The sequence below is a fragment of the Theropithecus gelada genome, chromosome 18 (assembly GCF_003255815.1).
Source record: "Theropithecus gelada isolate Dixy chromosome 18, Tgel_1.0, whole genome shotgun sequence".
Classification (NCBI taxonomy): Eukaryota; Metazoa; Chordata; class Mammalia; order Primates; family Cercopithecidae; genus Theropithecus; species Theropithecus gelada.
The window spans coordinates 2,846,601-2,862,169 of NC_037686.1; the positions used below are offsets into that span (position 1 = coordinate 2,846,601).

At 46.5% G+C, this 15,569-nt stretch overlaps 1 protein-coding gene across 8 annotated transcripts in view; it reads right to left on the bottom strand.

Annotated features, from left to right (window-relative positions):
• MPPE1 (metallophosphoesterase 1) overlaps positions 1–15,569 on the bottom strand; it is a 26,309-nt gene that overhangs the window by 3,814 nt on the left and 6,926 nt on the right. For 6 of the 8 annotated variants that reach the window (XR_003116629.1, XR_003116628.1, XM_025364971.1 and 3 more), the window contains 4 exons: positions 10,680–11,052; positions 6,909–7,017; positions 2,649–2,752; positions 1,930–2,004 (listed from right to left, as the gene is read on the bottom strand). Coding sequence is in view for 5 of the 8 variants with exons in the window: in XM_025364971.1 (XP_025220756.1) it covers positions 1,930–2,004; positions 2,649–2,752; positions 6,909–7,017; positions 10,680–10,960 (569 nt within the window). In the remaining 3 variants the exon portion in view is untranslated. Of the gene's footprint in view, positions 1–1,929; positions 2,005–2,648; positions 2,753–6,908; positions 7,018–8,888; positions 8,982–10,679; positions 11,053–11,216; positions 11,310–15,569 lie in introns of all 8 variants that reach the window. The other 2 variants (XR_003116630.1, XM_025364968.1) reach the window with 2 other exon arrangements.

Consider the following 15,569-nt stretch of genomic DNA (forward strand, 5'->3'; position numbering starts at 1 on the left):
TTTTTTTTTTTTTTTTTTTTTTTTTTTGAGACAGAGTCTTGCTCTGTCACCCAGGATGGAGTGCAGTGGCCGGATCTGAGCTCACTGCAAGCTCCACCTCCCGGGTTTACGCCATTCTCCTGCCTCAGCCTCCCGAGTAGCTGGGACTACAGGCGCCCACCACCTCGCCCGGCTAGTTTTTTGTATTTTTTAGTAGAGACGGGGTTTCACCGTGTTAGCCAGGATGGTCTCGATCTCCTGACCTCGTGATCTGCCTGTCTCGGCCTCCCAAAGTGCTGGGATTGAGCCACTGCGCCCGGCCTGGTGTATTTTTAAATATGAGTCAGTATTAACAAAAATAGCATGACTGGGAGTTCAGTCTAAGACATGATCAAAGGGTTTTTGACCCTAAACTTGTGAAACATTCCAGATTACAGAAGCTCATCTGTTACAGTGCATCTTCTGTGCAGAGGGCTAAGAACCCCTCTGCCCACCCCATCAGCTGGTTGTGAGGATTCAATGAAATGACATGGCAGGTGTTTAGACCACAGCCTGCCGCTAGAAAGTACTCAGTACTTGTCAGATATTGTGACTAACAGGTAGAGGGAACCACAGGGTGCATCAGTGACATACAGACACACACAGCAAGTAAGGCAGAGGGTAGGGTGCCGCTTAGAGCTAACTGGGTATGGATAATCCCAAACTACGGTAATAACAGAGTCCATTATGGTTAGACTCAGCAGCCACATTTTTTTATAGACTCCCACTAAATACGCTTTTATTTCCTACACCCATACCATCTTGGAATGACGAAAGTCCCAGTCAGTAAAGACTGCTTGAAATTTAACTCGTCTTAGAGATAAGGAGCGGAGTTACCAAGTGAACAGCAGTATGATGAGCTGTTAAAAGTGTCTTAAACGCACACTTAGAGGGAACTAATTCTCACTGTATCATGTTTCTGTTATGAGTCAGCAGAGGAAGCCGTCTACTCGAGAGAGACTCTGCCCTCCTGGCAGAGGGAGGGAAAGGTGAGCACTGGAGGGAGGGAAAGGTGAGCACTGGAGGGAGGGAAAGGTGAGCATTGGAGGGAGGGAAAGGTGAGCACTGGAGGGAGGGAAAGGTGAGCACTGGAGGGAGGGAAAGGTGAGCACTGGAGGGAGGGAAAGGTGAGCATTGGAGGGAGGGAAAGGTGAGCATTGGCGGTGAAGCCACGGGACAGAAATGACCTCACCTGCAGACCTGCTGTGTCCAAGGTCAACAGAGTGCTCGGCACCCACAGGAAGGGCAGGATTAAAAGAGAAAAGGCTTCCACTCCCACCTGCTTTCTCTCCACCGCGTCTATCATCAGGAGAGAGTATAGAGTCCTGCCCACTGTGCTGCAGCCGCATACACAGCCCAGAAAAGATCTAGAGATGGGCACTGAGGTGGCCTCGCAGAGGGGGAGCTGCTCATGCTCAGGCTAAGGGTCAGGGTGCTCGGGTGTAAAAGCCCAGGCCGATGGAGATGGGTAGCACAGAGCTACAGATGCACTGTGACACACTTGCCACCAAATCCCATGACACCATAACTACGGGAACAGTCTTTGTAAAGTGAAATTAGCACATTTTGATCAAATAAAAAGACTCTTTTACAAAGTGGGCTGATGAAATTTGCACCACCCAGAGACAGGGCAGACAGAAAGAGGATCACTCCCACAGTGGCTGGGCAGAGTCATAAACTGACCGATTCACTGTGGGGTTGTGAAGGAAAACCAGGGTCGCTTAAGGTTTCCCATCTATCGGCTCCCATGGCCAGCACCAGCAAGGGCAGCCTGAGGCACTGCTGTTTAAAGCTCGTAAACCAGGCTACACGGAACACGGGCAGATGACAGATCCCAGTATGGCAGGCACCTTTAGAAAATGAAGTTTCCGAGGACTCAAGGTCTTGGAAGAATTTACAAATAATACTCACTTAATGCCTTTCCAAGAAAACAGTCTTTCAGAGCTGAACACTTTCTCGAAGCGTTCCACTTTGTATGTGTTCATCCTATATTCAAGTGTAAGAGGAAACATTTTCAGGACAAGCCATTTTAGAAACTCCTAGAGTTATCACGAACACAAAGTAACTTTCAAGACTTGAGTTTCAGACTAGCGTTATTAGTTAAGGGCCCCACCTGGCCCCAGGATATCAAAGCTCAAATTTTAGTTCCACTACTTACTACGAAGCCTGGGGCAAGTTACTCAGCTGCCCAGGGCCTCATTGTGCATTGGCACCATATAGGTAAAACAACAGGACTGTGGTAAAGATTAATGTGTTCATATACAGAAGTAGTGCTTGAAACAGATGGTACATTACAAGCAAGCACTAGAGCACTATATAAATGTTAGCTATTAGAGTCTAAATGATCTTGTTTTTTCATTCCCAAAGACAATGATTGGCCATTAAATGTACATTTCAAGTTAGATGTTTCCCAAGAGCACATACAATTCATTCATTCCACAGATATTTGTTGAGGGTGTACTATGCACCAAGTAAAAACCCCTTAAAGAGCTGAATATCCCAGAGCTTACATCTTTTGAGGAAAACGAATTTCAAGACAGCACAAATAGGGCTTTCACCAGAATTCCAACAGATTTAGAATTACAGTTAACCAGCGCTCTCAGGGTGCAGGGCTTTCGTGAACTACTTACTCATAATGGAAGCCAATGTCATGGTTTCCAGCAACTACCTTCAGCTGTACGTGACTCGGGTGTCTGAACATTTTCTGAAACCGCTCCACATCATCCGCCCAGGCCTGAGGGAAAAAGAAAAACCTCTGGAGGCCAGAGAACCATCCCTGCCCTGTGGCTAAAAAACATGATCCCTGTTTTGTTTGGTTTTGTTTTTGAGACGAGTCTGGCTCTGCCTCCAGGCTGAAGTGCAGTGGTGTGATCTCTCCTCACTGCAACTTCCATCTCCCGCATTCAAGCGATTCTCCTGCCTCAGCCTCCAGAGTAGCTGGGATTACAGACACACGCCACCATGCCTGGCTCTTTTTTTTTTTTTTTTTTTTGTATTCTTAGTAGAGACAGATTTTCACCATGTTAGCCAGGATTGTCTTGATCTCCTGACCTCATGATCCACCCGCCTCAGCCTCCCAAAGTGCTGGGATTACAGGTATGACCCAATGCACCCAGCCAATGATCCCTATTTTGATGTGAGAAGTGAATGAATTCCCCTGTTTAAATCAGATGTCCATAAAGATGATGTAGAACTTTTTTTTTTTTGAGATGGAGTCTTGCTCTGTCGCCCGCCACCACGCCTGACTAATTTTTTTGTATTTTTAGTAGAGACAGGGTTTCACCATGTTAGCCAGGTCTCGATCTCCTGACCTCATAATCCGCCCGCCTTGGCCTCCCAAAGTGCTGGGATTACAGGCGTGAGCCACCACACCTGGCCACAATATGTCCTTTTTAAGACTACAATTAATACTTACTGTTATGTAATTTGATGCCAAGTTTTTGTTTTATTTTGTTGTTTTTTTTGAGACAGGGTCTCACTCTGTCACCCAGGATGGAGTGCAGTGGCCATGATCTTGGCTCACTAGAACCTCCGCCTCCAGGGTTCAAGTGATCCTTGTGCCTCAGTCACCTGAGTAGCTGGGATTACAGGCACCTGCCACCATGCCCAGCTAATTTTTGTATTTTTAGTAGACACAAAGTTTCACCATGTTGGCCAGGCTGGTCTCGAACTCCTGACCTCAAGTGATCCACCTGCCTCAGCCTCCCAAAGTGCTAGGATTACAGGCGTAAGCCACCAAGCCCAGCCTGATGCCAAATTTTTAAATGGTATCCTCTCCCATCTTAAAACAATAACTGGCAATTCCAAAAAATATTTGGTTCATGCACCTATTATTTGAAGATCCCCTGAAGACCATTCATAGACCCTGGTGGAGAAATGCTTAAGATCTGGGCATGCTATAAGAACAGGCTCTTACAAAATGTCCAGTAAGTTCTTCATCTGTCCCAACCAAGATGAGGTTGAAAACATCTTTAAAAGTGGCATTCCCGGCCGGGCACAGTGGCTCGCACTTGTAATCCCAGCACTTTGGGAGGCTGAGGCAGGCGGATCACGAGGTCAGGAGATTGAGACCATCCAGGCTGACACAGTGAAACTCCATCTCTACTAAAAATACAAAAAACAGCCGGGCGTGGTGGCAGGAGCCTGTAGTCCCAGCTACAGGCAGGAGAATGGTGTGAACCCAGGAGGCAGAGCTTGCAGTGAGCCGAGATCGCGCCACTGCACTCCAGCCTGGACCATAGAGTGAGACTCCGTCTCAAAAAATAAAAAATTAAAAAAAAAAAATGTGGCATTCCCCTATGGCTACCACTGTGGAAACGAACTAATGAGATGTGGGAGAAAGAAAGACAAAAAATACTTAATGTAACATATATTTCAAAATTATTCTGATACTTGCTTTAACTATTAAAACTTCAGAGTTATGTTAGTGTAGAGTTCTTATTTTTATAAAGCTAAAAATATCGATTGTACAAACACCCTAGGGTAGGGAAAAAAACAAAAAAAAACCTCAATTCTAGATGGTAACCAACTTTATCCTAAACGTTGTAAATCTGGCAAAACCTAAGGAAACATGCTGGATAGTGTCCTTGAATACATTTACAAAGATTCCACTTTAACAAATAACATTTAAAGTTAGATGGCTGGGCACGGTGGCTCACACCTCTACTCCCAGCACTTTGGGAGGCTGAAGTAGGCGGATCACTAGAGGTCAGGAGTTTGAGAGCAGCCTGGCCAACATGGTGAAACCCTGTCTCTACTAAACATACAAAAATTAGCTGGGTGTGGTGGCGGGCGCCTGTAGTCCCAGCTACTCGAGTAGGCTGAGGCAGGAGAATCACTTGAACCAGGGAGGCAGAGGTTGCGGTAAGCTGAGATCACGCCACACACTCCAGCCTTGGTGACAGAACAAGACACCAGCTTAAAAAAATAAAAAATAAATAAAGTTAGAGTAACATAAAATCAGAATAACAGGCATAGAAAAACATAAAATATTGCCCTTAATTTGGAAAGGCAACATATCTATCCAACCACATTTTGTAACTAGTTGTTTTTACATATAACATTTCCACTATCTCACATTGAATTACAGCCTAGAGGATAACAAACATTGCAACTCTGCAAACAGTGGTTCCTATCAACTCCGAAACAAGACTTCTCTTGCGTAGCTACTGAATTGTCCTAGGAAATGCCAGTAAGGTTTTTTGGGTTTTTGTTGTGGGTTTTTTTATTTTGCTTTTGGTTTGGTTGTTTGTCTTCCTTGATTTTTATCTTTATTTTTTGAGACAGAGTCTCTGTCACCCAGGCTGGAGTGCAGTGGTGCACAGCTGACTGTGGCCCCGACCTCCCAGGCTCAAGTGATCCTCCCACTTCAGCCTCCTGAGTAGCTGGGACTATAGGCGTGCACCACCATGCCTGGCTAATTTTTGTATTTTTTGTAGAAACAGGGTCTCACTAAGTTGCCAGGTTTTGAACTCCTGGGCTCAAACGATCCTCCTGCCTTGGACTAGGCCTGGCGTGGTGGCTCATGCCTATAATGCCAGCACTTTGGGAGGCCAAGGTGGGCAGATTGCCTGAGCTCAGGAGTTCAAGACCAGCCTGGGCAACATGGTGAAACCCCATCTCTACTAAAATACAAAAAAAATTAGCTAGGCATGGTAGTGTATGCCTGTAATCCCAGCTACTCAGGAGGCTGAGGAGGGAGAATTGCTTGAACCCAGCAGGTGGAGGTTGTAGTGAGCCTAAATCACACCACTGCACTGCAGCCTGGGTGACAGAGTGAGACTCCATCCCCTCCACCACCAAAAAAAAAAAAAAAAAAGGCAGGCACAGTAGCTCATGCCTGTAATCCCAGCACATTGAGAGGCCGAGGTGGGCGGGTCACCTGAGGTCAGAAGTTCGAGACCAGCCTGACCAACATGGAGAAACCCCATGTCTACTAAAAATACAAAATTAGACGGGCGTGGTGACGCATGCCTGTAATCCTACCACACAAGAGGCTGAGGCAGGAGAATCGCTTGAACCTGGGAGGCAGAGTTTGCAGTGAGCTGAGATTGCGCCATTGCACTCCAGCCTAGGCAACAAGAGCGAAACTCCATCTCAAAACAAAAAAACTCCTCCTGCCTTGGGCTTCCAAAGTGCTGGTAGTATAGGCATGTGATGAAGTTTTTTAGACTACACCCCAAATTAAATATTTTCCAAAAACCATTAGTGACTGAACATTTTTAAGCAGCAAGAACAGTTCATGTCTTCATTTGTTTTGTTCCAAGGATAGAATAAGCAAAACATTGTGACAACTAAGGTGAGAAGAGCTTTTCTCTTTGGTTTGTGGAAAGTCTTACATTACCCCAATACCCAGGCGGAGGTCTCAGCCCCTCTGAAGGCAGAGGATCCTCACATCGAGTCCCCAGGGCCCCTTCTGCATCTCTCACTCAGAAAAAAGAAAATCAGAGGAGAATAGCAAGTCCCTTTTGTAGCACAATTCTCCTCATGTTGTGGTTCAATAAGAGTGTGAAATTAAATGTACATTTCAATATGTATTTTGCAATTTCGGTCACAACTGAAATAACATCTATCTTGCCCATTTCTCCCTTTCCCAAGAGGTTCACAAAACAGTGTACTCCAAGTAAATGATATCTGGCTAATCGACCTATTTCCTACACAGACGAATGTTTACGATTAGCCAACCTCACCTGGGATTGAGCTGTTCTAATAATCTTAGATAGCCTATGAATTCTAAGCATCTTCCAGACAGCCTATGCATTTTTCATATCAGTAGTAAGTACAACTTCCATAAAATTTCCAACTCCAGCTGACATTGCTTCGTGGCTTCTCTGGGTTACTTGTGCTGGACCTCAAAGCAGGATGAGGGCACCTGGAACACAGGGTCCTACCTCAGGGGTGCTCCACTTCCCTTCATCAAAGACATCCCCCAGGATGAAGACGACTTCCGGCTGCAGCAACCACAGAGCTGTCTGGAAGGCTCTCTCCATCTGCCATTCCCTTGACACCAATAGGAAAAAGTAAGTCATCAGTCTTTCCTGGGTGGAGGCTACTTCTGTATCATGCACCATTTAAAGAGCAAACTAAATGGTTCCACTCTCCTTCTTCCAGAGTCCCACTCTTGCATTCCCATCCCCGGCTTGAAGGGCCAAAGAGGCCGTATCTGATTAAAGGTGGGGAATTAAGTATCAGAGAAGAGTCTGGCCACGCCTCCCACACACCCGACACTGTAGTGTGCAGGAACAGGCCCCACTCTGCACCCTGCAGCCATCACTCAGTCAAGACACAACTGGATCTGAGAGAGCCTAATGCAGCTTCCAAAGATGTTCAATGTAGACTGATTTTGTACCACACAGAGGAAATGATTGTATCTAGCTTAATTTTCACTTCTTCTTAAAGGGAATTCAACTTCCTTCTTTGCTTCCAAGTTGGAGGGGAGATGACAAGAGAAATAGGCTAGTCAATATCAAAACAGTAAATCCTGTAGATTTCAGACATGCAAGTAATCCTCCGAGGTAAAACAAGCAAATGAAAAGAGCCTGGAGGCCGGGCGTAGTGGTTCATGCCTGTAATCCCATCACTTTGGGAGGCCAAAGTGGGCAGATCATGAGGTCAGGAGTTCGAGACCAGCCTGGCCAATATCATGAAACCAAGTCTCTACTAAAAATACAAAGAGTCAGCTGTGCATGGTGGTGGGTGCCTGTGGTACCAGCTACTTGGGAGGCTGAGGCAGGAGAATTGCTTGAACCCAGCAGGCGGAAGTTGCAGTGAGCTGAGATCACGCCACTGCACTCCAGCCTGGGTAACAGAGAGAGACTCCGTCTCAAAAAGAAAAAAGAGCCTGGGATCTGCAATCTAACAGATAATGGCTTAACATCCCAGCTCAATCCATTGAAAAGCTGTGTGCCTTTGAAAATACTGCCTATTCTGATTCCCAGTGTTTTCATTGGTAAATGGAGATTTTATTTTATTTATTTATTTATTTATTTTGAGACGGAGTTTCCCTCTCGTTGCCCAGGCTGGAGTGCAATGGCGTGATCTCGGCTCACTGCAACCTCCACCTCCCAGGTTCAAGTGATTCTCCTGCCTAGCTGGGATTATAGGCATGTGCCACCACACCCAGCTAATTTTGTATATTTAGTAGAGACAGGGTTTCTCCATGTTGGTCAGGCTGGTCTTGAACTTCTGACCTCCAGTGATCCACCTGCCTCAGCCTCCCAAAGTGCTGGGATTCCAGGCGTGAGCCACCACACCAGGCCGGTAAATGGGGATTTTAAACCCTACTTGCACAGGATAGTTATGGGGTTAAATGAGACAGCGTTTGTAAAGGATGGCACAGGCACACGGCAGGTGCACAAAAATGTCAGTGCTTGCTCAGCCCTCCCCGTCTTCAACCTAACCAAATCCAGCCTATGTCATTTTCCTAAGGAACCCAAACCTTTCCTCCTTTTTTTTTTTTTTTTTTTTTTTTTTGAGACGGAGTCTCGCTCTGTCGCCCAGGCTGGAGTGCAGTGGCCGGATCTCAGCTCACTGCAAGCCCCGCATCCCGGGTTCACGCCATTCTCCTGCCTCAGCCTCCCGAGTAGCTGGGACTACAGGCGCCCGCCACCTCGCCCGGCTAATTTTTTTTTTGTATTTTAGTAGAGACGGGGTTTCACCGTGTTAACCAGGATGGTCTCGATCTCCTGACCTCGTGATCCGCCCGTCTCGGCCTCCCAAAGTGCTGGGATTACAGGCTTGAGCCACCGCGCCCGGCCTACCTTTCCTCCTTTTTAAGGCATTTTCCTGGCTGCTCCTCCTCTACAAAAGAGAAATGCTATGTCCTGGGATATAGAAACAGGGGAAAGTAGGCTGGGTGCAGTGGCTCACACCTGTAATTTCAATGCTTTGGGAGGCCAAGGTGGGAGGATCACTTGAGGCCAAGAGTTCAAAACCAGCATGAGCAACACAGCAAAATTCCATCTCTACAAAAAAGTAAAAATTAGCTGGGCGTAGTGACACAAGCCCATTGTCCTAGCTACTTGGGCAGCTGCAGTGAGCTATGATCCTACTACTGCCCTCCAGCCTGGGCAACAGAGCTAGACCTCGTTTTAATCAGTCAATGTAATTTCTGGTCAGAGGAAGATTTTTAGATCCCAAGTTAACCACTGAATGGTACACATCACCCATAAAAGGCTTTTTACCCAAGATCTCTCTCAAAACACATTTCTCTGTTTTTCTTATTTTATTTTACTTTTTCTTAGAGACAGGCTCTTGCTCTGTCACTCAAGCTGGACTGCGGTGCCATGATCACAGCTCACTGGAGGCTCAAACTCTGGTGCTCAGAATAGCTCAAATGATCCTCCTGCCTCAGCCTCCTGAGTAACTAGGACTACAAGTAGGCATAAATAGCAAAAATTGGCTATTTTTTGGTTTTTGTTTATTGTTTTTTTGTAGAAATGAGGTCTTGCCACGTGGCCCAGGCTGGTCTCAAATTCCTGGCCTCAAGCAATCCTTCACCTCCACCTCCACCTCCTAAAGTGCTGGGATTACAGGCGTGAAGCACTGCACCCAGCTTCTCAGTTTCTCTTGATTTATTCACCACGGAAAGTAAAAATCTAGAAACAGCAGCAGGAAGAATGCACAGAAGGCTACTTGGAGAGACCAGACATCAATCAGGATCGATTTGTAAGACCAAGACACTGCAGGCCCTGCACCGGCCCTTCTTCAGCTCACGCCTCCTTTGGTTAAAACTCTTAGTAAAAAGGTATAGCTGCTCCTTCATTATTCTTTATTCTTTAGTTTTTGTTTTTGTTTTGAGATGGAGTCTTGCTCTGTTGCCCAGGCTGGAGTGCAGTGGCGCAATCTCAGCTCACTGCAACCTCCGCCTCCCGGGTTGAAGCGATTTTCCTATCTCAGCCTCCCAAGTAGCTGAGATTATAGGCGCCCGGCACCATGCTCGGCTAATTTTTCTATTTTTAGTAGAGATGGAGTTGCACCATGTTGGCCAGGCTGGTCTTGAACTCCTGACCTCAGGTGATCTGCCTGCCTTGGCCTCCCAAAGTGCTGGGATTACGGGCGTGAGCCACTGCGCCCGGCCTAAAAATAATTTGTTTAAAAAGCTTCCTGGTGAAAAAAAACCAAAGGACCCTGCAGGGGCAGGTGTGAGTAGGAAAGACGGGACCTGACCCTTCCCTAGGGTGACAGCCACACATCTGGCTCTGCTCCTCCGCTGTCTAGAGGAGGCTGAAACCCAACAGGCTCAAAGTTACACACAGTGAAGGTGAGATGGGACCATCAACCCAGATCTGTGTCCTCCCTGCCCAGGGGACCAGTCCCGGTACCAGGCATCGCGTGGCATCTTCTTGTCATTGCGTGGCACATCTTGTGATGTTTCTTGTCTTCACCCAGTTACAAACAAGGAGGCAGGGGCTCAGAGGGGCCCTAACAACTTGTCCAAAGTCACAAAGCGACGTGGCCCAGATCCGACTCCCAAATTATGGGGCCCTGTATACATCCTCAGTAAATGGTAAATTCAAGGAAAAGCCAAATGTCCCTAAATGTCCTCCTTTAAGAGGAAAATAACTAAGAGTAACCTAAAGCCATTAAGCCTTGCCTATGAGGAGACAGCTATACCGTTTTGCCTACAGAATTTTAGAAAGATTCCTGATTTTACCTCTTACCTTCGTAATTTGTCCAGCCAGTGGCCTAAGAATTCCCCAAGCAAATGGGTGTCAGCCAAAAACATGGCTTTGAGCACAGGCTCACGTGAGGCCTGTTCACCATCATAGGCTGTGGTTTTCACTTCAGGCCAATTACACTGAAAGATCACTAAGTAATAGATTAAAAATTCACAAAATAGAAGCACAGCAAAGACAACAGCTATGAGTTTCAACAGCAATGCACTCTTCCTCTTTAACGGATGAAAATTCTGTCTTTCAAATCCCACTTCGATCATAGCCATTTCTCAAGCAACAACAAATCCATTAAGGGTTCACCATGAGAAAACTGCAGAGCCCTGGGTAGGGTGATGGCATCCTGGTCTTAGCTGGGCACCTACAGGGAAAAGGAAGATAATTCAGTTATGTTCCCTAATAATACAGGTATCACACCTCTCTCTATTAAGAACTAATGAGTTACACAATCCTATCTACATTTCCAAATTAATTGTCTTATACTTTTACAATAATATGCCAGATTACTAACAAGGAAAAACTGACCTTTCCAACTCCTTCAAGCTCTCCATACCTCCATATGCCAGAATAAAGCTATTAGAATGATCTTCTCACCAAGGTGACAGTTTCGTTAACATTCTAGAAATCATCAAATGGGAATCCATGAGAATGATGTGTGTTAAGGTAGGAGACACAATGGAAAATTCAGCATTATTTAAGTGTAATTTGACTCCTAGGATTCCCCACCACCCCTCCTTGACCTTAAAAATCAACAGGTCATAAGACCCCTGTAACGTGTTGCTTTTGGTGTTAATTCATCACTTTTCTACTCTGCTGTTCCACAAAATAAGTGAATATTCATGGACAATGTGCTTCAAAGATCCAAGGAATTCCTTCCACATTGGACCCGGAGGCCAGGATCTGACACTGAAACCACCTTTGCAAAATTATAATGGTAACCCAAATCTGACATAGTTGACTCCGTCTTTCTTCTGACTGCCAAGCTGTCCTTGGTCATTCCTGGATATAGGCCAAGCTAACTTCGGGAGAATTTAGTTTATAGGTTTTTGTTTGTTCAGTTGGTTTTGTTTTTGAAATGGGGTCTCCCTCTGCCACCCAGGCTGGAGTACAGTGGTGTGATCTGGGCTTACTGCAACCTCTGCCTCCTGGGTTCAAGTGATTCTCATGCCTCAGCCTCCCAAGTAGCTGGGATTGCAGGCACCCATCACCATGTCCAGCTAATTTTTGTACATTTTTTTTAGTAGAGATGGGTTTTCGCCATGTTGGCCAGGCTGGTGTCAAACTCCTGACCTCAAATGAACCACCCGCCTCAACCTCCCAAAGTGCTGGGATTACAGACGTGAGCCACTGTGCCAGGCCAGTTTATAGTTTAACTTTGAAGCAAGAATGATGATAATAGTCTCCTCCCTGTTCTGAGGCTGAAACCACCTTTGAAAACTAATGAAAGGTTTCGAGATTAGGATTAAGGGAGGGGCTTGAATTCTGCCGAATGTAGTTTCTATGATCCCTTATTGCTCAGGAGTCATGTGGCCAGAGGTAACAAAGATTTGTGACTTCCCTCAATTTCTCCTATAGATAACGTCACTATTGGAGACCCTACGATTGATCTTTTCAGGTATTTTTCAGACTTTCGGGCAACTGATTTACCCCACCTGACTGACCCTGCCGGGACCCGTATTTCGTGACTCAACTGATCCTATGACCCCACCCAGAAGCGGGCTCAGTACACAAGGACCATTTTCCACGCCCCTGTGATTTCATCCCAGCCAATCAGCACCTCCTGTTCCCCAGCTCCCTGCCCGCAGTACTGTCCATAAAAACCCTGACCTCTGAGACTCAGAGAGACTGCTTTGAGTAATAATTCCATCTCAGTGGCCAGCCTTACGTTAATTAAGTTTTTTTTGTTTGTTTTTTTTTGTTTTTTTTTGTTTTGAGACGGAGTCTCGCTCTGTCACCCAGGCTGGAGTGCAGTGGCCGGATCTCCGCTCACTGCAAGCTCCGCCTCCCGGGTTTACGCCATTCTCCTGCCTCAGCCTCCCGAGTAGCTGGGACTACAGGCGCCCGCCACCGCGCCCGGCTAAGTTTTTGTATTTTTAGTAGAGACGGGGTTTCACCATGTTAGCCAGGATGGTCTCGATCTCCTGACCTCATGATCCGCCCGTCTCGGCCTCCCAAAGTGCTGGGATTACAGGCTTGAGCCACCGCGCCCGGCCTCGTTAATTAAGTTAATTAAACTTTTTTTTTTTTTTTTTTTTTGAGACACAGTCTCACTCTGTCACTCAGGCTGGAGTGCAATGGCACCATGTCAGCTCACTGCAACCTCTGCCTCCCAGGTTTAAGCGATTCTCATGCCTCAGCCTCCCGAGTAGCTGGGATTATAGGTGTGTGCCACCACGCCTAGCTAATTTCTCTGTGTGTGTGTGTGTGTATATTTTTAGAAGAGATGCGGTTTTGCCATGCTGCCCAGGCTAGTCTTGAACTCCTGGGCTCAAGTGATTCACCCGCCTCAGCCTCCCAAAGTGCTAGCATTACAGGCGTGAGCCACCAAACCCAGACTAAACTACTTATTTACTGCACTACCATAGTCTCAGTGAATGGTTTTGTCTGTGCAGTGGGCAGGAAGAACCTGTGGGTGACTGCCACAGAGCCACCATCTGTGAATGTGAATATCGAACACTGCAACCAGATTATATGTTTTCACAAAAATGGGTTTTCTCCTGCAAATATGCCTTAAAACTCTGGATGGCCTTCTTTTAAAAGATATTTATGTATAGTGGCTTCTGTAAGGGAACCTTCAAATTTTTTAAGGATTCATCCCAAATACTGGATGAGCTTTGCATCCTATAAAGAAAGCATCTATTTTTGAGACCTCCGAAGAGAAAAGTTGGTTAAAGGCTACCCTGAGATAGGCTATAGATGGTGGCATTCTACCTCCAGGTTCTTCAACTTGCGCTCGAGATGAGAATCTGAGAAGGGCGGTGACCTTCCCAGGGAGGGTATAAGGAGCTCAGATGTCAAAGAAGCCCCTGAAGTCTTATGGGGTGGGAGCTTTGGGAGACACTGACCAGAAACCCTAATTGAACCAATAAAAAAATAAAATCCAGGTCGGGCGCGGTAGCTCAAGCCTGTAATCCCAGCACTCTGGGAGGCCGAGACGGGCGGATCACGAGGTCAGGAGATCGAGACCATCCTGGCTAACACGGTGAAACCCCGTCTCTACTAAAAATAAAAAAAAACTAGCCGGGCGAGGTGGTGGGCGCCTGTAGTCCCAGCTACTCGGGAGGCGGAGGCTGAGACAGGAGAATGGCGTGAACCCGGGAGGTGGAGCTTGCAGTGAGCTGAGATCCGGCCACTGCACTCCAGCCTGGGCGACAGAGCGAGACTCCGTCTCAAAATAAAATAAAATAAAATAAAAAAATAAAATAAAATCCTTTTCTAGGAAGACGATTTTCTAACATGAACCTAGGAACTTCATGTCGCACACGGGCATGGAGGCAAGAACCACCTCATGCCGCATAATTGCAGTCACCACATACCTTTATCTTCCAACTGGGGACAGCACTGAGTGAAAAATGTCACTAATAAAACTTAAAACAGAGCAATGGTGTAAACCAGGACTGTCCCAGGTAACTTAGGATGTGCAGCCACCCTGTGCTGCCCGTAATCCCAGCACTTTGGAAGGCCAAGGCAGGTGGATCACCTGAGGTCAGGAGTTCAAGACCAGAACAGCCAATGTGGTGAAACCTCATCTCTACTAAATACAAAAATTAGGCAGGCGTGGTGGTACATGCCTGTAATCCCAGCTACTCAGGAGGCTGAGGCAGGAGAACTGCTTGAATCCAGGAGGCGGAGGTTGCAGTGAGCCGAGATCGTGCCACTGCACTCCACCCTGGGCAACACAGTGAGACTCTGTCTCAAAATAAATAAAGGGGGAACAGCAAACAAATACTGGATTTTAAGTATGTCCTTTCAGACAGAGAGGTCAAAAGCAGCCTTGCATATCATCTGGAGTCAACTGCTCTTGCTGAAATTCTCCTCCAAAACCCTGCAACATATTTATCAGCTGGTCAAGCTGTACTTTATCTTCTTCACTTAGAACTTTTGGGCTGGGCGCGGTGGCTCAAGCCTGTAATCCCAGCACTTTGGGAGGCCGAGACGGGCGAATCACAAGGTCAGGAGATCGAGACCATCCTGGCTAACCCGGTGAAACCCCATCTCTACTAAAAAGTACAAAAAACCAGCCGGGCGAGGTGGCGGGCGCCTGTAGTCCCAGCTACTCGGGAGGCTGAGGCAGAAGAATGGCGTAAACCCGGGAGGCGGAGCTTGCAGTGAGCTGAGATCTGGCCACTGCACTCCAGCCTGGGCGACAGAGCGAGACTCCGTCTCAAAAAAAAAAAAAAAAAAGAACTTTTGTCACCTCTCTTTTCCCTAAGGCAAAGCATACATGCCGCATAATTGCAGTCACCACGTACCTTTATCTTCCAACTGGGGACAGCTTTGAGTAAAAAATGTCACTGATAAAAATTAAAACAGAGCAATGGTGTAAACCAGGACTGTCCCAGGCAACTCAGGACGTGCAGCCACTCTGCGCTGCCGTGCTTACTCTGACACAGAGGAGAAGCAGCAGTGCCTGTTTGCAGTCACCCACTTCATCTGTAAGAAACTTCGGAACGGACTGCACAAGTGTCAGGAACCATGCAGCAGCATGGTGAAGGGCCTGGGTTCTCTGCTGGAGTGCCTCTAAGGGATAAATAACAGGTTCCTTAATGCCAGGCAATTTCCTTTGTTTTGATTAAATCAAATATGTCAAAGGCAACCATTCGATCTTTATCTCATTTTTTTTCTTTTTTTTTTTTTTTTTTTTTTTTTTTTTTTTGG